This window comes from Triticum aestivum, chromosome 7A (genome assembly GCF_018294505.1).
Source record: "Triticum aestivum cultivar Chinese Spring chromosome 7A, IWGSC CS RefSeq v2.1, whole genome shotgun sequence".
NCBI classification, from domain to species: domain Eukaryota; kingdom Viridiplantae; phylum Streptophyta; class Magnoliopsida; order Poales; family Poaceae; genus Triticum; species Triticum aestivum.
This window is the reverse complement of record NC_057812.1, coordinates 556,951,934-556,975,860: the sequence shown is the minus strand read 5'-3', so window position 1 is coordinate 556,975,860 and position 23,927 is coordinate 556,951,934. Positions and strand designations below refer to the sequence as shown.

General features: G+C 45.3%; 1 protein-coding gene and 1 pseudogene across 2 annotated transcripts; one reads left to right on the top strand and one right to left on the bottom strand.

Annotated features, from left to right (window-relative positions):
- Positions 1-653: 653 nt before the first annotated feature.
- On the top strand, positions 654-7,812 carry LOC123148199 (CBL-interacting protein kinase 24). Of its 2 annotated transcripts, none has more exons than XM_044567563.1 (14): positions 654-1,027; positions 1,400-1,462; positions 1,591-1,662; positions 3,491-3,598; positions 3,694-3,768; positions 3,853-3,900; positions 4,478-4,603; positions 4,732-4,821; positions 5,122-5,244; positions 5,346-5,465; positions 6,262-6,378; positions 6,479-6,535; positions 6,623-6,667; positions 7,139-7,812. In XM_044567563.1, exons 1-14 carry the CDS (start codon positions 857-859, stop codon positions 7,232-7,234), a joined length of 1,311 nt encoding a protein of 436 aa, XP_044423498.1. In that variant the 5' UTR covers positions 654-856; the 3' UTR covers positions 7,235-7,812. The 2 variants fall into 2 exon arrangements, with proteins under 2 accessions (XP_044423498.1, XP_044423497.1); XM_044567562.1 differs by having other exon boundaries at positions 657-1,027; positions 6,623-6,697.
- A 1,895-nt stretch (positions 7,813-9,707) lies between these two features.
- The window catches only part of LOC123153475 (uncharacterized), an 84,861-nt pseudogene continuing 70,641 nt past the window's right edge, over positions 9,708-23,927 (bottom strand).

Below are 23,927 nucleotides of genomic sequence, written 5' to 3'. Positions count from 1 at the left end.
ACAATGAAAACTAGGGTTTTCGGTTCTCATTTGGTCGCCTAGAGAACAACGACGGAGGCCAGGATGAGGTGAAGGTTCTTCTTCACCATGTATCTTATTGATAAACATAAATAGAATCACAAATATCAATTTTTGTGCTTTCCATTCTAGCCTTACGCGACCGCTAAAGGCAAAAAATAGGCAAATATACAACTCTACACGCCGCTAAATTCCAAGACAGAAAGGAAAGGTGAACTAAACTGTGGTATTTTTCTTGACGTTTCAAAAAAACTGTATTTTTCTTTAATTATGGGAAGTAGTAATAAATAAAATGCTTTAAAAGGGAGTTCTCCTCACAGTTAAAAAGATGAACATGGCTGCATGCATCACTCTGATGCAGAGGCCGGGTTATCCTCTTTTTTTTTTTAAAAGTCTTGCGAAGTCTCAGTCAACTGAAACTTCTTAAGTCTCAGTCAATACTATATTTATGAGATCTTACATTTTAGATCCATGCAAAAAATTTCTTTTCAGCCTTTTTTTTTTCTCTCTATCATGTTATGTCACTTGCTGAGATTTGATTAAATCTCAGTGACTCAATCGACTGAGATCTGGCAAAAGAAAAGGTTAAAAAGCTGAACCACGGACGGCGGCACTCCGACGTTTTATCCATCCCCGCGCTCGCGTCCTCCCATAAAAACCATCGCATCGCGGTTGCGGCGCGCGCGCACCACCGAACCCGAATCACACTCACTCCCTCGCACGCACGGCCGGCGCAGCGTAGCGGAGCGCGCGCTCTCTCCAAACCCGACCGACGGCCGAGGGGGGCCGAGCCCGGCAGCGTGGCGCGAGGCCGGGAGCTTTGAGGGGCTCCAGGGAAATGGCGGGCGCGGCCAGGAAGAAGCTTGTTGGGCGGTACGAGGTGGGGCGGACCATCGGGCAGGGGTCGTTCGCCAAGGTGAAGTTCGCGGTCGACGCCGACACGGGCGCCCCCGTCGCCATGAAGGTGCTCGACAAGGCCACCATCCTCAACAACCGGATGCTGCAACAGGTATCCAGATCAAACTCCTCCTGCTCCCCCCTTCCCCTCCCCGTCTCAGCTTTGATCCAAGCAAGCAATTTAGTACCAATTTGGATGATTCGTTGTATATTCCGTGCGCTTTTGGGCGAGGAAAAAGGTCGGGAGTTCCGGTGCGGGTGGAATATGCCCGCAGAAGCAGAACAGCACGTATCACAGAGTAGCACGAACAAGTTGTGCGCAGTAGCTGTCATCAGAGTTAATAAATAGGAGTAGCTAACAGCGACCACTTCAAATTTCTCTCCGAAGAAACAGTCTTCTTTACTAGATTTGCATCAAGGATCTGCTTCAGGAAAGTTTACACCTTCATTTCAATGTGAGCTTACGTCTCATGCTTCTTGACAGATAAAAAAGGAGATATCAATAATGAAGATTGTAAGACACCCCAACATCATCAGGCTAAACGAGGTAATACGGGCGTCTGCTTTCTATTTTCTCTATACAAATTTGCCTTGCTAAAATTGTTCTGTTACTTATTTTATCCTTCTGTCTTACCAGTTTAGATTTTCATTACTAGCATTTTGACCATGTTGTAGGTTCTAGCTGGACAGACAAAGATATACATAATCATGGAGCTTATCACCGGAGGCGAGCTGTTCGATAAAATAGTACGAAACCTGTGGTCTACATGTTGAGTACTTTTCTTTTTGCGAGAAAACTGACTATCTATTCATCTTCAATCATGGCAGTACAATGAATACCAGAAATAATAAAAATTACATCTATCTTAATTACTCATAGTGCACTTTTAACAGATCTATATGGTGATCATATTTTGTGATTACTAGTTGACCAACTTCAGCTTTATTGCAAACCATGTACACACAATTCATTTACGTTTATGTTCTTAGAGCATCTCCAACAGGCGCCGAACGCGCCGCGCGCAAAAAACAGCTTTGCCGCGCGTCCATCGCCTGATTTGGCGCGGCGAGCAGCGCTGACTCCAGCAGCCGCGCTAAGATGCAGCGCGCGCGCCGCTCTAGCAGCGCGCAAAAATGCAGCACGCGCGCTCATTTTTACAACATTTTCGGAAGCATAGATAAATATTAAGATAATAAAAAATGATAAATTGCATAGATAAAAAACGATACAAAGGTATTTTACATCGGTGCAACTAGATAGATAGTTCGAAAGCATAGATAGATAGAACTACGGTGCAACTAGATAGAAACTACTACGGCATACATAGATAGAAACTACTCCAAGTCGCTACCATCATCATCATCCTCGTCGGTGTTGTCCGAGGTATCGAGCCATATGTCGTCCCAACGTTCATCGTCTGACGTGAAGATCGACCTCCCACCTGCTTCAACGATATCGCACCGCGCATTCGCCAATGCCTTCCACCGACGCCGGTCCGCCCGCTCCGCGCGGCGCCTTGCCGTCCTCTCCGCCCAGTAGGCACGCTCGTCGGCGACGTCCTCCGGGTGGCGACGGCGCCACTCCGCCATGGCTCGCTCGTCCTCCTCGGCGATGAGGAGGCGGCGGCAGCGCCGAGCGTGGTCGGCACGGTCCATGTTAGTGATGAGACGCGGCGGAGGGGCGACGCGCTGCGCCTGCTCGCGCGTGAAGACGTCCCGAAAGTTCATCTGCGACCGGGGCCTATCCAAGCGCCACGCCGCCGCGTCGTACGCGCGGGCCGCCTCGTACGCGCTCCGGAACAACCTGAGGCCGAGCCGGACGTCGCCGGACCGGATCTCGGCGGAGTACTAGCCGTTGGGGCGCTCGCGGACGCCGCGGTAGCCCGAAAAACCCCGGCGGCGCGGCGGCATGGTGGCGCGATGGTGACGCGGAAAGCGGCGAAGCGGCGAGGTTGCGAGGGGAGGGCGCGTGGCTGTGTCTGTGCGCGTGGCGAGCGCGGCATTTTATAGGCGCGCGCGAAGCGGCGCGCCAAATCTACCGCGCCGCGTGCCGCTTTCTCCCGCGCGCGGTAAGTTCCCTTCACCACTGGAGCGCACGGAACCAGCCGGCGCGCGCTAAAACCAAATTTTACCGCGCGGGCGCGCCTTTTGCCGCACCTGTTGGAGATGCTCTTAGAGTTATGAAGATCCCCGGCCCTGCTTAAACCGAGGCAAACCATATGTTGATCCTGATGGTGCCACATATATCAGAAACTTGCTGCTTAGTAAGCGTTAACTTAAATGCTGGATAAAGCCCTTATATGCTCCCAACAGCCAATAGAAGGAAACTTTCCTGCATATGTATTTGTGTATGTGGAAGATGCTTGTACAATACAGCAAGTAAAAATGCGGAGGTTATATGCAATTTATTGGAGAGTTGTGACAAATTCATTGCCAAACAGTAATGTTATAGGATCAATATAATATAAATGTTTCAGGATCTCTGCGGTTTACGTGCTGAGTGTAGACGTATTTCTTGATTACTATTGTGTCTTTTATCCAAATATTAACCTTTGTCAATATCAAATATCTGTAGGCCCGCCAAGGGAAGCTTCGTGAAAATGAGGCTAGGAAGTATTTCCAGCAGCTTATTGATGCCATTAACTATTGCCATAGTAAAGGTGTCTATCATAGAGATCTGAAGGTCTGTTCTAAATAAGAGGTGCATGTGTCACTTGCTGTTCTGTTATTGACTAATTGCATTTTCTCATGTTTGACAATTTGAATCTCGTTCTGTAGCCTGAAAACCTGCTTCTTGATTCACGCGGGAACTTAAAAGTTTCTGATTTCGGACTTAGCTCACTGTCCAAAAACGTGAGTTCAGGGATTTCTTTTCTAACAATCCATACTTATACTTCAGTGTGCTGATTAAGATTACTATTTTTGGAGGGGTTCTAGGGCTTTCTTCACACAACATGTGGCACCCCGAATTATGTTGCTCCTGAGGTATGCAATGTTTTTTTTTCAAAAACTAAACAACCTATACACAAATTGACTTTTGAATTCCGTTCTACTGAATGTCCTCCCTTTTCCTGTAAATTTTGTACAGAAATATGACTCCTGTCCTTCTCCCTTTTTATGTTTTTAATATAAATCATTTAAGATTACAAGATGCCTATAAGACTGTAAGAAACATCATCTGTTATTTTTGTATCCTGTCCTTCTCCCTTTTTATGTTTTTAATATAAATCATTTAAGATTACAAGATGCCTATAAGACTGTAAGAAACATCATCTGTTATTTTTTGTATCTATCATTTGCACTTCTGCCTATCTTGCAGTCAGTTTGTCTATTAGTTCTTTTCGGTGATCAAATCCTCACTTTTAGCTGTATTTCAGAAGTTAACTTATGGCCATTATCCATCGTGTTTACCATGTTCATACTATAATTAATTATTGTAATTATCTAAACTTTAAAGTAGTCTATGGAGATGTCAGCGTCGGCATCTTGGACCATTTGTGCATATGAAATTAGAGCTTTAAGTACATATATGTTCTGGACTTAAACTTGGATCACTGTTTAGGTGCTTAGCGATGGTGGCTATGATGGATCTGCAGCAGATATTTGGTCATGTGGTGTCATTCTTTACGTTTTAATGGCTGGGTACCTTCCCTTTGAAGAAAATGATCTTCCAACCTTGTATGATAAGGTACTGGCTTCTTTAACAGTGTGATGGTCCTCATGGATCTTATTCTCCCCAAATTGTTGACATTTAATAGATACAAGATGATTTTGCTCATATTTTCAAGCTAACATGTTTGTTTGTCAAATTCGAAGATAACTGCAGCTCACTTTTCATGCCCAGATTGGTTCTCTCAAGGAGCCAAGTCATTGATCCAGAGAATACTTGATCCAAATCCAAAAACTGTAAGTGCAGGCATGAGGTTGTGGCATTGCATCATCTAGCAACATTTAGCAGTTACGACGAAGTATCATTTGAGTTGAAGCTGCCAGAGTTGTGGTCATCAATTAGTTATGTTAGTGTCACTATCTCCATTTTTCATATCAGTGTTATCATATGTTAAGTAAATGTCATATACATATATGTGAGAAATTTGTTAACTAGAACCTAACCTGTAAATCTAGTTCAGCAGCATGGAGTATTTCATCTATCTAGATTTTTAAATTGCTGCCTATGGTTTCTTAGGCTTTCACACTATTTTGCAGCGTATGACTATTAAAGAAATGAAGGCAGACACATGGTTTAGCAAGAATTATGTAGGCGTTAGACATGGTGAAGATGAAAACGTCAGTCTGGATGATGTACAGGCTGCTTTTGATAATATCGAGGTTTGTGGATAAAGTATTGTTTTGGTGCATAGTGATGTTTTATATATTTATTTTTCTCCTTGTTCAGGGTCTAAGTTAACTTTTAATATTTCTTGCTTCAGGACAAGTATGTATCTGAGCAAGTTACTCGTAATGACGGTGGTCCTCTTATGATGAATGCCTTTGAGATGATTACCCTATCTCAAGGTTTAAATCTTTCATCATTATTTGATAGACAACAGGTAATTTCGTTAGTTTCTTTAGTCAGCATGGTTGAATGTTTATTTGCGGTATGATTAGCACAATAAGTTCAATGCTTTGCTGGGTAAAGATTATGTAGAGATTTGATCTGTTCAGCTTTTTTCCTCATTAATGTTTTTAGCAGCACTTTCTTATGCCATTTGGTCTCAGGTGGTAACTTGTAATGTTCCCCCAACTCCTGTGATGTTAGGCTTGAGAGTTGACAGGAAGAGGATTGTCAGTATTTAGTATTGCTGTTTTATACATACTTTAAGGAAGAACCCGCTCTGTGTTTTCAATTGGTCTTGGTATTATCAGTTATTTGGGACCTGCATGGTATATGTAGATTTAAGCACTTGTTGGTCCCACATTTCATACTAATTTCCATAGTATTTATGTCGCGGCTGTTTACTGCCAAAGTATTTGAACACTTCAACCATATATTCAGAATGGCAAATTTTAACATTGTCCCTCTTACCTCCTCTTTTCACATGAGAGTTAAGAGTATATAATAGATCTGAGCCATTGATTTCATTAAGTAGCGGGTCTAAGTAACTCTTGCCTTCTTACGTCCATGTTAAAACTGCTCTTTGTTTGGAATTTTTTTTGAGAACCCTTTGTTTGGATTTCTCTATTATCTTCCTTTAATGTTTGCTATGTACAATTATGCATAACTGCAATGCTCATGGATAAGTGACATATTATTTTATATCATCTCTTTTTCTATCTTTTGTGGCGTAAACTATTCATCAATTCATGTAGCTGTAGAAGCCGCAATGATGGATTTTCTGTTTACAGGAGTATGTCAAACGCCAAACTCGCTTCGTCTCAAGGAAACCAGCAAAGACTATAGCTGCTACAATTGAAGTTGTTGCTGATTCCATGGGTCTCAAGGTGCATTCCCAGAATTACAAGGTAATTGTGGGAAAACTGCTTCAGTGAACAACTCTAGGAAAATATTTATCTTTTGTTAATCTTGATAATGTATTGACACATATTGTTAACTGGACTGTAGTTGCGTCTTGAAGGAGTATCATCAAACAAAATGAGCCCATTTGCTGTTGTTCTAGAGGTGATTTATCAAGCGCTTCAGTTTTGTAATTTGTTCAGCAATAACATCTCACATGTATTCTCATGATTTCGAGTGCATTATTTTCAGATATTTGAAGTCGCTCCTTCTCTATTTATGGTGGATGTTCGAAAGGTTGCTGGTGACTCTCTGGAATACCACAGGGTTTGTTATTTTCACATCACATCATGTATCCTGTTGGAATTTTTTGGGGCACTGTTGTGGTTGGAACATAAGATTTTGAAACTTGATGAGTATCAGCAGATAGCTGTCATAGTTAGGGAAAATGTCTTTAGTTGTAAAATACACTAAACTTGATGTTTTTAATTACTCACCAAACATAAATTTGCCACGAAAAATATAAGTCACTTGTAAATTTCATGCTATGAGAAGTTGGATGCTCATTAGTGGTTGGAACATAGGCTTTAAGTTTGTCCAAAATCAAAACCATCGCTATGAGTTAGAGCTTCTTGATATCATAGAAAAGTTCGGAAAATTTGAGCTATTTTTTTAATCAAATTACTAATAATTTAAGGGAGTTATTTTTTCACTCTGCCATCTTATCTGTCCTCAGTGCGTGCTAACTTTATGCTATACTCATGGCAGTTCTACAAGAACTTATGCAGCAAGCTTGAGAGCATAATCTGGAGACCGATAGAGGTTTCTGCAAAATCTGCATTTCTGAGGACAACTACTTGCTAGCCCGGCGCTACCGCGGGTACACCTTCACCAGTAGGATTTCCAAGTGTCAGGCTGGAGCTTCACTGCTGCATCCGGCATCTCTTGCGAACCGCTTGCTGATCCACACGCTCTTCATTTATCCCAGTTGCTTTTGCGGTGAGTGTAACTGTATGTACCATAGCTGAGTGACTTGAGTCAACCCTAGTAGATCAGAGAATGCAGTCTGCTGCATCGTACTTGTTTGACAGTATCACTAGTGTAGATAGTTTGCATCGTGCCAAACTGCGGGTACACTCCGTATGCAGCAGGTACATAGAACTTCCATTAGATTATTGTGTACTCCCTCTGTACCGAAATAGTTGTCGCTGGAGTAGCTGAATTCAGCTACTCCAGCGACAACTATTTCGGTTCAGAGGGAGTAGTATATAGCCAATAAAGCTGGTTGTGAGTGTTTATGCCAAACCCTGTAAATGCTTGTAAGGCTGCAGCATGATCCGAGTTTTCTGAAGGTTTGATCATTCTGCCGCCGGAAAACCGGTGACGTGCGAACGATCTGTTAAGAAAAAGAATCTACCTGATGCTGGAAATTGCATACCATTTACCCGGGCTCAGTTCATTCTTTTACAAGGGTTAGGCGAAAAAGAAAACATCTATGGCTGAAGAGGCATATCTCAAATGTTTTTTTTTATTTTTTTTTGTCAAAGAGGCATATTTCATTATGGCTGTAAAAAGGCCAGTACCTCGATTTGATTTGATTTGGTAGCAGCCTAACTAGCCGGTGTTTTCCATACCTCTTACAAACACATGCATGAGGGTTCGGCCGTGAGGACGGCGAGCCGCAGGCATGCCAGATCTGGAGGTATTGCCCCCCTTCCCTTCCATGCATCCCTTCCCAGTCCCCGGTTCGGTTTGGATCTTGCCGGATCCAACTTCGGTGTGTTCTGGTGGAGCAAATCGGTGTCCGGGAGAAACCTTGGCCGCCTTGGCTGGCCGGCAGCGGCGACGCCGTTTTTTGGCGCCGCTTTCCTCCTTGGGGGCGCTGCTGAGGGCACCATCTCTCCACTCCGACCCATGTCCGGGTGAAAGCCCAAGATCCGATGCAGATTGGGCGTCGGCGGCGCCCCGTGCACCGTAACCTTCCTGGAGGCGACGCTAAGGACATTGGGATCGGATGGAGGGGTCTGCAGGTGAGGGGTGGGGGTGTGCTGCCTCCCTTTCGGTGGAGCGGTGTTTCATTCTACATATTCTTGGCGGCGGCTCTTGGCGGCATGGAGCAGCGGAGGCTTGGCGTCAGATATGTGGTGACAGACACACGCAGGAGGTCGACGCTGTCTGGCGTCGGTGGCAGCGAGACCGGCAAGGCCAATGCAACAGTACAGCTCTAAAGATGGATATGTGACAGGTGGCTGTGGCGGCCTCATACCCGGCAGGCGTCCTGGTTGAGGAGCACGCCGGACTGGTGGGTGCCCATACCCGGCAGGCGTCATGGGTGGGACCTCAGGTCTTAGATGTTAGGTTTGGTTACGAGGTCCGTTTGGTATTAGGCCCAGACCATCAGCGCCCCTTCATCAGTTAGATAGGAGTAGCGACAGAGGTTGCGAAGATGGTGGCTTTGGTCTTACTGTTGTACGATTTTGTAAGGTCTTGTATTAATAATTAATAAATTGGCCGTATGCATCGTCCAGATGCAGATGCCGGAGGTATTCCTCATTTTCTAAAAAAACACACATGTTTATATCCTGTTTTACGTCTAAGTTTTTCTTAACGAGTGTCATTATTTTAACGGGTACAGCAACAAAAGGAGTGAGGCATCCATGTGACGACGACTTTCCTATAATCAAAATGGGCAACGTGTTTTGCAACATCTCCAATTATCTATTGGTCATGGCGTGTGCACACACCTTGCGGCCTACTCTTTATGTAACTCCCTCTGTAAACAAATACAAGACCTTTTAGATCACTACATCAATAGAGTGAGCTGGTACGTTAATTTCTTCATCCACTCAAATGGCGTACTACAAGTACAAGCGGTAACTGAAAGAGAAGAAACGTGATAGTGAAAAAAATCGAGAGCGAAACTTTGTAGTTGTTCGGTTCCGGTTGCCGGCCTGGACTGTACAGTTTCAGCTGATCAGCATTCAGTAAAATCTGGAGGCGGAAATCCTTGGAAGTTCAGAAACGGCTGATAATTTCGTCACTACAATGAAGGGACGAAGTCCGTCAGAGGAAGCATACTAGTACCGGCCAGAGCCACGAAACACACCTACATGAGACGATACGAAGACTCGAGAGTTGATGGCAACAGGTGCTTGTCGCACCTGCGTTTCTTTCTTTCAATCTGGACTCACGGCTGTTGCAAAGGGGTAGACAATACTCCCATCAGACACGTCGCTTTACTTTTACTCTCTAATAAAGGAATTCAGTCTCTGCGCAAATGAAGAAACTCCTGAGCTGTTTCAAGTCTTCAACTGATTTCCCTGCAACACCCAAATAGTCACTTGGCTTTCGTGCTCCGAGACGTCCTCAACGACTTCATAGCTTCCCTGGATATTCCAAGGAGAAGTATCAGATATTTGAAATTGCATAGTTACGTCTGGCCATTGCACGACAGTATATATTGATAGTGAATATGACATGCATGCCTCTTTCTAAATATCAGTCAAATACTACTCAAGGGCAGATTACGGAGTTACTATACGTCAGGGTAGGTTGGTGTATGGCAAGAGATGGCATTGGCATTGATAACAGTATAAAGTGGCATTCCGAAATCCTAACAAGCACAAAATAGAACGTAGCTATAGTCGATATCTTCACAAGTTCCCAACAGTCTCATGACAAGGTCACATGCATGTACTTACAGCATACGTAAGTGTTCAACATTTAACTAATACTGTGCTTGAGATGTGCTGAAACACGGGCAGCCAGTCGTTAAAAGGCATTAGTGTAACCAAAGAGGCAGATGGGTTTTACCGTAATGCATCCTCGATATCACTGTCCACTGGGTCCAATTTGAGTCCATCCAAGAGCCGTTCACTTGCATCCTCATAGTCCTGATGATAAAAGACCAAGGGAGCAATCATAAACAATTTGCAATACCAAGAGAAAGCAGCCAGCCATATCCTCTATGTAACCTTCAGTAGCATCAGAGCTTCACCCTGCCGTTGACAAGCTTTTGGCCAGTGAGGCCGCATTTTTCTGCATTTATTAGCATCTAGCAAAGCCTTTCTTCCATTCCCCATGTTAAGCCAACAAAGGCTCCTGTCTGAGAACAAGACTGCATCATCAGGATCAAGCTGCATTGCCTACATCACACAAGACAAATCGACAATTGAGCTACTAAGTTTCTTTTAACTCACATTGAATTAGTTAACTGAATAAAAAAAGTGAACACTCGAACAAGAAATCTATACATTTTTTCGAAAAGGGGTATCCCGGCCTCTGCATCAGAACGATGCATATGGCCACCTTTATTACCAAGCAAAATAGTTCGACGATAGTCTTAAAGTCTCAATAAAGTACAAAAAATGCTCACAAAGAGCAAAAGAACAAAAATAAAACCACAACCGGCTAGCAAGATAAAGATAGGAAAACTAATTGCCTATCCTATTACATGACTGCCATCCAAACTGGTTGAAAATATCCCGTGCTATCATCTCCCATTGGATAGATCCAGTAACCAAACGCTCCCTGGCCTCCGTCTGAGTGAGTAGCGATCACATACGGATCAACGCAGTGGCTCGGAAGATAATCTGCAAAAAATGAGTATTTGTTGTTCTGTTAAAGACCAAATCATTTCTGCAATTCCAGATAGCCCATAGTAAAGCACATACTCCTACGCGAATGTGTCTCGCTGTTTGGAGCTCAACCCATCAAGCCACGTCCCAAATAACGTGTTGATATTATTCGGAGGAGTAATATTAAAGGCTATGTGCACAGACTGCCAAAGAATTTTTGCAAGGGGCAATCAAGAAAGAGGTGTTTGATGAATTCATCCCGATCACAAAAGCTACATCTAGTGGATCCATTCCAGTTGCGTTTTATCAAGTTATCCTTAGTTAAAATGACTTGTTTGTGTACAAACCACATAAACACTTTAATTTTCATGGGAACTTTGACATGCCAAACATGTTTCGAATTAGGAATAGAGCTAGAATTAATAACATCCAAATACATGGATTTAACCGTAAACTCTCCATTCCTAGTTAGCTTCCAACACAACTGATCGGATCGTTGAGTTAGTTGAACATCCATCAATCTTCTCACAAGATGGAGCCAAGCTTCCCAACGGTTTCCGGCTAGCGCTCTCCTGAAGTGAATATTAAGAGGCGTGGACTGGCATACTGTCTCAATGGTTGCATCTCTCCGTTGAACAATGCTATAGAGAGAAGGATATTGAAGCGCGAGGGGCGTATCCCCTAGCCATGTATCCTCCCAGAATCTCGTAGAAGTATCGTTCCCAACAACAAACTTCGTCCGATTAAAAAAGACTGATTTAACTCTCATCAGTCCTTTCTAGAAAGGCGAATCCATCGGCCTCACTGTCACCTAGGATAAAGTTTTGGAATGAAGGTACTTATTACGCAGAATCTGTGCCCATGTAGCCCCGGTCTCACTAGATAGCTTATACACCCACTTGCTGAGAAGACATTTGTTCTTCACCTCAAGATTTTCGATACCGAGACCCCCTTGGTCCTTCGGTCGACAAATAATTTCCCATTTAGTGAGTCTATACTTCCTCTTGAGGTCATCACTTTGCCAGAAGAAGCGGGAGTGATAGAAATCAAGTCTTTTCCGAACTCCAACTGGAACCTCGAAAAAGACGGAAGAAACATGGGCATGCTTGTGAGAACCGAATTAATGAGAATTAAACGGCCCCCATATGACATCAGTTTGCCCTGCCAGCATCCCAGTTTCTTCTCAAAACGATCCTCAATGTTCTTCTATTCTCTGTTTGTTAGCTTACGATGGTGAATTGGTATACCCAAATAAGTGAAAGGTAAAGCCCCCAATTCACATCCGAACAATTGCTTATATGCCTCTTGTTCCTCATTGGCTCTTCCAAAATAGAACAATTCGCTCTTGTGGAAATTAATCTTTAATCCGATCAATTGTTCAAATAAGCAAAACACCAGCTTCATGTTTCTCGCTTTAGCCAAGTCATGCTCCATAAAGATGATAGTATCATCGGCATACTGTAGGACAGATACACCTCCATCAACTAGATGATGTACTAGCCTCCCTACTTGACCAACATCCTTGGCCCTTCCTATTAGAATCGTCAACATGTCAACCACAATGTTGAACATAATAGGTGACATCGAATCTCCTTGTCTCATGCCTTTAAGTGTTTGAAAATAGTGACCAATGTCATCATTTACTCTAATTCCAACACCCCCTTTTTGTGTGAAAGACTCTACCTATTGTCTCCAGGCTTGATCAAAACCTTTCATACGCAAGGCCTGTTGAAGAAATGGCCATTTGACTTTGTCGTACGCCTTTTTGAAATCCACTTTGAAAACAACCCCGTCTAGTTTTTTCGTATGAATTTTATGGAGTGTTTCATGAAGGACCACAACCCCTTCTAGGATGTTTCTGTCCGGCATGAAAGCAGTTTGGGACGGCTGCACCACAAAGTGCGCAATCTGCGTGAGTCTATTTGTCCCAACCTTGGTGAAGATTTTGAAACTTACATTAAGAAGGCAGATCGGCCTGAACTGCTCAATTCGCACGGTCTCTGTTTTCTTAGGAAGCAAAGTAATAGTTCTAAAATTTAGATGAAACAACTGAAGTTGTCCAGAGAATAAATCATGGAACATCGGCAGCAAATCCCCCTTAATAATATGCCAGCATATTTTTTATAAAACTCCGCTAGGAATCCATCTGGCCCCGGAGCTTCATTGTTCTTTATATGAGAAATAGCTTCAAACACCTCTTTCTCCGAGAACGGTGCAGTCAAAATTTCATTCTCATCCGCAGCTAGTTGAGGGACATCCTCAATCCTTGACTCATACAGGGACACAAAATTATCCTCCGGCGGCCCAAAAAACTGCTTATAGTAGTTGGTAATGTATAATTTTAGGTTTTCCTGCCCTAAGATCATCCCCTCATCTTGCTCAAGCTGAAATATTCTTTTCTTTCTATGCTTGCCGTTAGCTATCATATGAAAGAATTGAGTATTGGTGTCCCCTTGGACAACTTTGCGAACCTTAGCCCGCAATGCCCACTTCAATTCCTCTTCTCGCAGGAGTTCTTTCAATCTCATCTCCGCATCTACTTTAGCATGAAGTTCTGTGGATTCTAGGATTGTGGACTCGGCTTTTACATCTAAGGCCTGAATAAGAGTAAGGAGTCTTTCCTTTTCAACCTTATAAATCCCACTAAGATGCTTAGCCCATCCACGCAAGAAACTTCTCAAATGTCTTATCTTATTCTGCCATCTCTCAATAGAGGTCCTCCCTCCTATCTCTTTAGCCCATTCCCGGTCTATTAGGTCGAAGAAACCTTCTCTCTCAAACCATGCTAATTCGAAAGAGAAAGTATTTTTATTCCCCACATGCGTTGCCTCACCAGAGTCAATCAGTAAAGGGGTGTGGTCCGAGATTCCGCGTGGTAACGCCTGGACTGTTACCAGAGGAAACTTCGGTTCCCAGTCAACACTCGCGAGGACACGATCTAGCTTCTCAAACGTAGAGGTTGGCAAGGTATTAGCCCATGTGAATTTTCTACCAGAAAGCTCTATCTCTCTCAGATCCAAGCTTTCAATAATGGTATTAAACATGAACGACCACCTGCCGTCAAAATTATCATTGTTCTTTTCGTCTCTGTGTCTAATAATATTGAAGTCACCCCAACTAAGATTGGAAGCTGCTCGGACCCGCAAATACGAACCAGATCTACCAAAAAAATCTGGTTTGAGTTCTGGCTGTGCGGCCCCATATACCGCCACCAATGCCCAAGGACCCATCGGTCTTCGATCTGACCCGAAACTTGATGGCAAAATCTCCCATAACCACACTACGGACTTCCAAAGTCTCGCATCTAACCCCAAGTAAAATGCCGCCCGATCTTCCTCTCGAGGGTAGGCAGTGCCAATCAAACTCGACACCTCCCGATAACGTATTTAGGAATTGTGCGGAAAAATTACCCCTACCTGTTTCAGACAGGGCGATACAATCCAACCTATGGTCAATAGAAGCATCTGCTAGAAATCTTCTTTTAGCCAAGTCTCCCCGACCTCTACTATTCCAAAAAAATCCTCTCATAACTCATCATGAATTTTTTGGTCGTACGGATCCTAGCACTTCTACGCACTGCCAAAGCTGGATAAATCTTGCGCTTCCACTTACGCTTAGGTCTGTCATGATCCTCCACCCGATCCTCATAACCAGGTTCCATGGACCTAACACTCTGATCCTCAATGGGTTCACCATCTCCAAGAGGTATAGAGTCCTCATCCTCTTCAGTCTCAGGAAGGGATGGGTCAATATCTGCACAGAGAGTATCTAACACCCTGACTCCCAACGCATCAATATCGGAATCATTCATAGGTTTAACAGCTGCTAAGTTGCAAATCATATCCAAAGCGCGATCCGCTTCAAGATCCAGGAGATCATTAACAGAATTAGATATTTCACTATCATTACTACCTAGTGAAACTCCTAACTGATTTGCATTATAGATAATTTCATCATTAGAAAAATGCAGAATGGAGTTGGAAGTGTTGACCGACATACCAATAGTGACCTCAGTATCACGAAGCTTGGCCGCCCTCTTGGCGCACCTCAACTGCATGTCATCAACATCCGGCTGGTCCTGGAGATGGGAGCTCATCCGCCGCCCCTCAGAAACAGGATCCGGGATGCCTCCAAACGCGATGACCTCCTCCCGAGTGGCCCTGTTAGGGACGAGGCCTCCAGCCCCACCCCCAACGTGTGGACAGGCTATATCACCCAGAGAGGCGCTAAGAGACGCAGGCACCGGCACCGGCGACTGCGGGGGAGGAGAGCTCTGGGCCACCTACCCACGCCCCCCAGCAGACGCCGCAGGCGCGGCCGCCCTGATAACTGCAGGAGAGAAAGGAACCGAGGCCTCCTGCCGCGTCCCTCGCCCTACCACTGCATGAGAGGAGGGGGTCGAGGCCTCCTGCCCAGGCCCCCACCCAAAGCGTTCATGTCGCCGATCGACACCATAGACACCTTCGCCGTAGTCCTCATCTGTGGCAAATCACCGGAATGAGAAGGGGGACGAGGGGCCACCTACCCATGATCCTCCCCCTCGATCGACGTCAATGGAGAAGGGGAGCAAGGGGCCACCTGCCCACGGTCCTCCCCCCTCGACCAACGTCATCAGAGGAGAAGACGTCTCCATGCTCCCATCAACAGGACCATCAGCCACAAGAAAATCCAAGGGAGGAAGCGTGCACTCTAGCATGCTATCAGACTCCACTCGACCGCTCCATAACCTAGGAGGAGTAGAAGCTGGCTTGAACGAACCGAATCTCAGAGTGTTCATCGGCACCGTAGCTGAAGAAGCAGCCCCAGTCCCAGGCGTCTGCGATGTAGCACTCGGGCCGTTGGATGACTCATGCCCAACATCATCCCCTCGCGCTTCCGTGTGACCTGATCCATCATTCCTATCATGCATATCCACATTCGTCCCAGCCAAAGCCTCAGCAAAAAGATCTGTATCCTCAAACTCGATCTTAAGGTTAAATACCTGACCCCTATAAGTCCACTTAACCACGTTAGGCATGATCTCGATATCGAGAACACTCACCAACAGTCAGGCCACCCCATTAGCTCGGGTGAAGGCCATGTCCACCTTCTTAGTTTTCCCGACCAGAATCCCCAAGCTAGCAGCAACCCGAGCATCCTGAAGCAGCTTGGATGGAGCACCTAAGAATCTCAACCAAACCTGAGTGAGGGGCTTGCCCTGCGGCTCAACTCTCTTCCACTCATGGAACCCGAGGATGCACTGTGTGCCAGGAACTCTACACAACCCAAAGCTCAAAAGACGCTCCAAGTCCTCTGTTGTAGGGAAATCAACCTTATACGAGTTGGCCTCGAGAGGAGAGAGCTCCCACTGAAAATCACCTGGAGCTAACTCACTGAGCCTGTGAATAATCTTCGCCTCAGACACATCACCCTTCGTGACCTTTACAATCCCCGTGGTTGTGCTCAGGGGATCCTCTGGTATCTCCCTCGCGCTAGAAGACTCAAAGAACATTAGCTCAGCACAATAGACTCCATAGATGGTAATACTCGTCAACTGATCACGTAGAATTGGGCACTCCCCTGTGTCATGCGCTGGCTTGAGACATGTATCACATAACTCAGTCACGCACTCAGCAATAAAGTGCCCCCTCTCCACAACGGTAGCACAACATCTTTTCCTTTTTTTGAGCCCACTTGGAATCTTTATCCGCATCAGACTTGTCGGCGGCACCGGCTGCTCCTGTAGGCACAGGCTCAGTCACAAGTACGTCAGCGTTAGCCAGTGCCATCACCGCCTCCATAACCTGTCCAGATAAATCTGGCGTCTGTCCAGAAACAACCACCTCCGAGGACACCATCGGCTCCACAATGACAGGCGGTGGAGGTTGGCGATAACGGTTCCGACCACCGCGACCACCACGATGACCTCTATAGCCGCCTTTCTACCGATAATCTGGGCCAGATACTCCCTCAACAAAGCCTCCAGGGGGACCGTAAAAAGGTTTTTCTGCGGTCCCATCACTCTGCCAAGCATACCCACGTCCGCCTCCCGTCGACGAGGAACCACGATGTTGGCCTTCCCCGTAGACATCGTACCCATCATCGCCCCAACGCCCACGCTGAGGATCCCGGCCAGCATACCCGCCACCAGCAACTGTGGCAGGGTCAGCCCCTCGACCTCTCGTAGGATAAGCCGCGTCCGGTGCCCTTGGTCGGCCGTCCCGCACTACCTGCTGCTGTTGCACTTGATGTTGCTGCTGCTGGACATGCTGCGGAGGCTGAGGCGACTGGTGCTAAGGAAGCCCGGACGGAGACGGGCCAGTCCTAGCGGGCGGCGGCGCGGCCTTGGCCAGGGGCGGTGCAGCCTTGGGCGAAGGCGCGGCCCTGGCCGACGGTGGCGGGGCAGGCTTCGACGTCGGAGGCGGCGGCTTTTGCGATGGGGGCATAGGTTTGTGCGGCGGCGGCAATCCCCTCCCACGACCCGCCATGATCACCGATGCGATCGATCAAAGCAGAGGGATCCTCTTAGCGCGACCCTGAAGCAGTTTAGGAAACCTCGGCCTAGCGATCTTGTTGATCGCGATTGTAGTACGTGCATGGGAGGACACAGAGTCCAACACCAGCACATGCAAAGGCCCATGGGCCATGGTGCTCGCGTATGGCCTCTGGGTAATGAATTGGGCCTCATACCCAGTCCACCCCGGCCTCAAACTCGGCGCAACGAGCTCCAGCCCAGCGTCGGCACACATCTGGTTCAAACGCACGCAGTGAAGGAAATATGCCCTAGAGGCAATAATAAAGTTGTTATTTATATTTTCTTATATCATGATAAATGTTTATTATTCATGCTAGAATTGTATTAACCGGAAACTTAGTACATGTGTGAATACATAGACAAACAAAGTGTCCCTAGTATGCCTCTACTTGACTAGTTCGTTTATCAAAGATGGTTATGTTTCCTAACCATAGACATGTGTTGTCATTTGACGAGCGGGATCACATCATTAGGAGAATGATGTGATGGACAAGACCCATTCGTTAGCTTAGCATTATGATCGTTACAGTTTCAATGCTACTGCTTTCTTCATGACTTATACATGTTCCTCAGACTATGAGATTATGCAACTCCCGAATACCGGAGGAACACTTTGTGTGCTACCAAACGTCACAATGTAACTGGGTGATTATAAAGGTGCTCTACAGGTGTCTCCAATGGTGTTTGTTGAGTTGGCATAGATCGAGATTAGGATTTGTCACTCCGATTGTCGGAGAGGTATCTCTGGGCCCTCTCGGTAATGCACATCAATATAAGCCTTGCAAGCAATGTGATTAATGAGTTAGTTGCAGGATGATGCATTACGGAACGAGTAAAGAGACTTGCCGGTAACGAGATTGAACTAGGTATTGAGATACAGACGATCGAATCTTGGGCAAGTAACATACCGATGACAAAGGGAACAACGTATATCGTTATGCGGTTTGACCGATAAAGATCTTCGTAGAATATGTGGGAGCCAATATAAACAGCCAGGTTCCGCTATTGGTAATTGACCGGAGACGTGTCTCGGTCATGTCTACATAGTTCTCGAACCCGTAGGGTCCGCACGCTTAACGTTCGATGACGATCGGTATTATGAGTTTATGTGTTTTGATGTACCGAAGGTAGTTTGGAGTCCCGGATGAGATCGGGGACATAACGAGGAGTCTCGAAATGGTCGAGACATAAGGATCGATATATTGGAAGGCTATATTCGGACATCGGAAAGGTTCTGAGTGATTCGATTATTTTTCGGAGTACCAGAGGGTTACGGGAATTCGTATTGGGTCTTAATGGGCCATACAGGAAAGGAGAGAAAGGCCTCAAGGGTGGCCGCGCCCCTTCCCCACGGACTGGTCTGAATTGGACTAGGGAAAGGGGGCGCCCCCTTCCTTCCCTCTCCTTCTGCCTTCCCTTTTTCCTATTCCATATGGGAGGTGGAATCCTACTAGGACTAGGGAGTCCTAGTAGGACTCCACACTTTGGGCGTGCACTATGAGGGCCGGCCTCCTCCTCCCTCCATCATTTATATACGTGGCCAGGGGGCACCCATAGACACACAAGTTGATCATTGATCCCTTAGCCGTGTGCGGTGCCCCCTCCACCATAATCCACCTCAGTCATATCATCGTATTGCTTAGGCGACGGCCCTGTGACGGTAGCACCATCATCACCGTCATCACGCTGTCGTACTGACAAAGCTCTCCCTTGACACTCAGCTGGATCGAGAGTTCATGGGATGTCACCGAGCCGAACGTGTGCAGATCGCGGAGGTGCCGTACTTTCAGTACTAGGATCGGTCGATCGTGAAGACGTACGACTACATCAACCACGTTGTCATAATGCTTCCGCTTACGGTCTAAGAGGGTTCGTAGACAACACTCTCCCCTCTTGTAGCTATGCATCACCATGATCTTGCGTGTGCGTAGGAATTTTTTGAAATTACTACGTTCCCCAACAGTGGCATCTGAGCCAGTTCTATGCGTAGATGTTATATGCACGAGTAGAACACAAAGGAGTTGTGAGCGTGGGTATATAAATATTGCTTGCTGTCACTAGTTGATTCTTGATTCAGCAGTATTGTTGGATGAAGCGGCTCAGATCGACATTACGCGTACGCTTACGCGAGACTGGTTCTACCGACGTGCTTCGCACACAGGTGGCTGGTGGGTGACAGTTTCTCCAACTTTAGTTGAATCGGATTCAATGAACAGGGTTCTTTCTGAAGATCAAAAAGCAATCACCATACCGCGTTGTGGTTTTCTGATGCGTAGGTAAGAACGGTTCTTTCTCAGCTCGTAGCAGCCACGTAAAACTTGCAACAACAAAGTAGAGGACGTCTAACTTGTTTTTGCAGGGATGTTGTGATATGATATGGTCAAGACGTGATGAGATATAATTTGTTGTATGAGATGATCATGTTTTGTTGAAGTTACCGGCAACTGGCAGGAGCCTTATGGTTGTCTCTTTATTGCATAAGATGCAAGCGCCATATAATTGCTTTACTTTATCACTATACATAGCAATAGTTGCAAAAGAAATAGTTGGCGAGACGACCATGTGACGACACATTTATAGAGATCAAGATGATGGAGATCATGGTGTCATGCCGGTGATGATGGAGATCATGATGGTACTTTGGAGATGAAGATCAAATGCACAAGATGATGATGGCCATATCATGTCACATATTTTGATTGCATGTGATGTTTATCTTTTATTCATCTTATTTTGCTTAGTACGTCGGTAGCATTATAAGATGATCCCTCACTAAATTTCAAGGTATAAGTGTTCTCCCTGAGATGCACCGTTGCGACAGTTCTTCATGCTGAGACACCACGTGATGATCGGGTGTGATAAACTCTACGTTCACATACAACAGGTGCAAGCTAGTTTTGCACACGCAGAATACTCGGGTTAAACTTGACGAGCCTAGCATATGCAGATATGGCCTCGGAACACTGGAGACCGAGAGGTCCAGCGTGAATCATATAGTAGATATGATCAACATAGTGATGTTCACCATTGAAAACTACTCCATCTCATGTGATGATCGGACATGGTTTAGTTGATTTGGATCACATGATCATTTAGATGACTAGAGGGATGTCTATCTAAGTGGGAGTTCTTAAGTAATATGATCAATTGAACTTTTATTTATCATGAACTTAGTCCTGGTAGTATTTGCATAACTATGTTGTAGATCAACAACTCGCGATGTAGCTCCCCGTCTATTTTTGATATGTTCCTAGAGAAAAACTATGTTGAAAGATGATAGTAGAAATGATGCGGACTAGGTCCGTGATCTGAGGATTATCCTCATTCTTACATAGAAGAATTATGTCGTTGATGCATCGCTAGGTGACAGACCTATTGCAGGAGCAGATGTAGAAGTTATGAACGTTTGACCAGCTCGGTATGATGACTACTTGATAGTTTAGTGCACCATGCTTTACGGCTTAGAACTGGGACTTCAAAAACGTTTTGAACGCCATGGAGCATATAAGATGTGAAGGAAATATTCCCTAGAGGCAATAATAAAGTTATTATTTATTTCCTTATATCATGATAAATGTTCATTATTCATGCTAGAATTGTATTAACTGGAAACATAATACATGTGTGAATACATAGACAAACAGAGTGTCACTAGTATGCCTCTACTTGACTAGCTCGTTGATCAAAGATGGTTATGTTTCCTAACCATAGACATGAGTTGTCATTTGATTAATGGTATCACATCATTAGGAGAATGATGTGATTGACTTGACCCATTCCGTTAGCTTAGCACTTGATCATTTAGTTTGTTGCTATTGCTTTCTTCATGACTTATACATGTTCCTATGACTATGAGATTATGCAACTCCCGTTTACCGGAGGAACACTTTGTGTGCCACCAAATGTCACAACGTAACTGGGTGATTATAAAGGTGCTCTACAGGTGTCTCCGAAGGTACTTGTTGGGTTGGCGTATTTCGAGATTAGGATTTGTCACTCCGGTTGTCGGAGAGGTATCTCTGGGCCCACTCGGTAATGCACATCACTATAAGCCTTGCAAGCATTGCAACTAATGAGTTAGTTGCAGATGATGTATTACGGAACGAGTAAAGAGATTTGCCGGCAACGAGATTGAACTAGGTATTGAGATACCGACGATCGAATCTCGGGCAAGTAACATACCGATGACAAAGGGAACAACATATGTTGTTATGCGGTCTGACCGATAAAGATCTTCGTAGAATATGTAGGAGCCAATATGGGCATCCAGGTCCCACTATTGGTTATTAACCAGAGAGGTGTCTCGGTCATGTCTACATAGTTCTCGAACCTGTAGGGTCCGCACGCTTAACGTTCGTTGACGATCTAATATTATATGAGTTATTTATGTTGGTGACCGAATGTTGTTCGGATTACCGGATGAGATCACGGACATGACGAGGAGCTCCAGAATGGTCCGGAGGTAAAGATTCATATATTGGATGATATGGTTTGGCCAAGGGGTCAGGCCCATGGGGCTATAAGTCGGTGCAAAAGGAGTTTCACGGAGGCCAGGGGGCCAAACGCCGGAGACCCTGGCGTCTGGCCCTGGGCCAGACGCCAAGGCCCATGGCATCTGTGCCAGATGCCAAGGATTGTGGCGTTTGGTCCTAGAGTCCGAGTGGGACTCTTGCCTTTCGGGCAAAACCGACTTTGAGGAGGCTTTTGCTCCAAGTTTCGACCCCAGGGCTCAACATATAAATAGAGGGGCAGGGCTAGCACCAAAGACACATCAAGAAATACGAAGCCGTGTGCCGGAAACCCCGTCCCCTCTAGTTTATCCTCCGTCATAGTTTTCATAGTGCTTAGGCGAAGCCCTGTGAAAATTGTTCTTCACCAACACCGTCACCACGCCGTCGTGCTTCCGGAACTCATTTACTACTTCGCCCCTCTTGCTGGATCGAGAAGGCGAGGACGTCACCGAGCCGAACGTGTGCAGAACTCGGAGGTGCCGTGCTTTCGGTACTTGGATCGGTCGGATCGTGAAGACGTACGACTACATCAACCATGTTGATATAATGCTTCTGCGAACGGTCTACGAGGGTACGTAGACAACACTCTCCCCTCTCTTTGCTATGCATCACCATGATCCTGCTTGTGCGTAGGATTTTTTTTGAAATTACTACGTTCCCCATTAGTGGCATCCGTGCCTGGTTTTATGCGTAGATGTCATATGCACGAGTAGAACACAAGTGAGTTGTGGGCGATATAAGTCATACTGCTTACCAGCATGTCATACTTTGGTTCCGCGGTATTGTTGGATGAAGCGGCCCGGGCCGACATTACGCGTACGCTTACACGAGACTGGTTTTACCGCCGTGCTATGCACACAGGTGACTAGCGGGTATCAGTTTCTCCAACTTTGGTTGAACCGAGTGTGGCTACGCCCGGTCCTTGCGAAGGTTAAAACAACACCAACTTGACAAACTATCGTTGTGGTTTTGATGCGTAGGTAAGAACGGTTCTTGCTCAGCCCGTAGCAGCCACGTAAAACTTGCAACAACAAAGTAGAGGATGTCTAACTTGTTTTTGCAGGGCATGTTGTGATGTGATATGGTCAAGACGTGATGAGATATAAGTTGTTGTATAAGATGATCATGTTTTGTGAAGTTATCGGCAACTGGCAAAAGCATTATGATTGTCTCTCTATTGCATAAGATGCAAGCGCCAAATAATTGCTTTACTTTATCACTATGCGATAGCAATAGTTGCAACAGCAATTGTTGGTGAGACGACCATGTGACAACACATTGATATAGATCAAGATGATGGAGATCATGGTGTCATGCCGGTGACGATGGAAATCATGACGATGCTTTGGAGATGGAGATCAAAGGCACAAGATGATGATGGCCGTATCATGTCACATATTTTGATTGCATGTGATTTTTATCTTTTATACATCTTATTTTGCTTAGTTAGACGGTAGCTTTATAAGATGATCTCTCACTAATTATCAAGGTACAAGTGTTCTCACTGAGACACCACGTGATGATCGGGTGTGATAGGCTCTACGTTCAAATACAACGGGTGCAAAACAGTTACACACGCGGAATACTCAGGTTAAACTTGACGAGCCTAGCATATAACAGATATGGCCTCGGAACACTGAGACCGAAAGGTTGAGCATGAATCATATAGTAGATATGATCAACATAGTGATGTTCACCATTGAAACTACTCCATCTCACGTGATGATCGGACATGGTTTAGTTGATATGGATCACGTGATCATTAGAGGATTAGAGGGATGTCTATCTAAGTGGGAGTTCTTAAGTAATATGATTAATTGAACTTAAATTTATCATGAACTTAGTCCTGGTAGTATTAGCATATCTATGTTGTAGATCAATAGCTCGCGTTTAGCTCCCATGTTTTATTTTTGATATGTTCCTAGAGAAAACTAAGTTGAAAGATGTTAGTAGCA

Bases quoted from the DNA above. Each gene is read 5' to 3' on its own strand.
- LOC123148199 (XM_044567562.1), top strand. From the start codon at position 857: ATGGCGGGCGCGGCCAGGAAGAAGCTTGTTGGGCGGTACGAGGTGGGG. The intron at 3,901-4,477 runs GTATGCAATGTT...ATCACTGTTTAG, and splicing joins CGAATTATGTTGCTCCTGAG to GTGCTTAGCGATGGTGGCTA. The intron at 4,822-5,121 runs GTAAGTGCAGGC...ACTATTTTGCAG, and splicing joins TTGATCCAAATCCAAAAACT to CGTATGACTATTAAAGAAAT.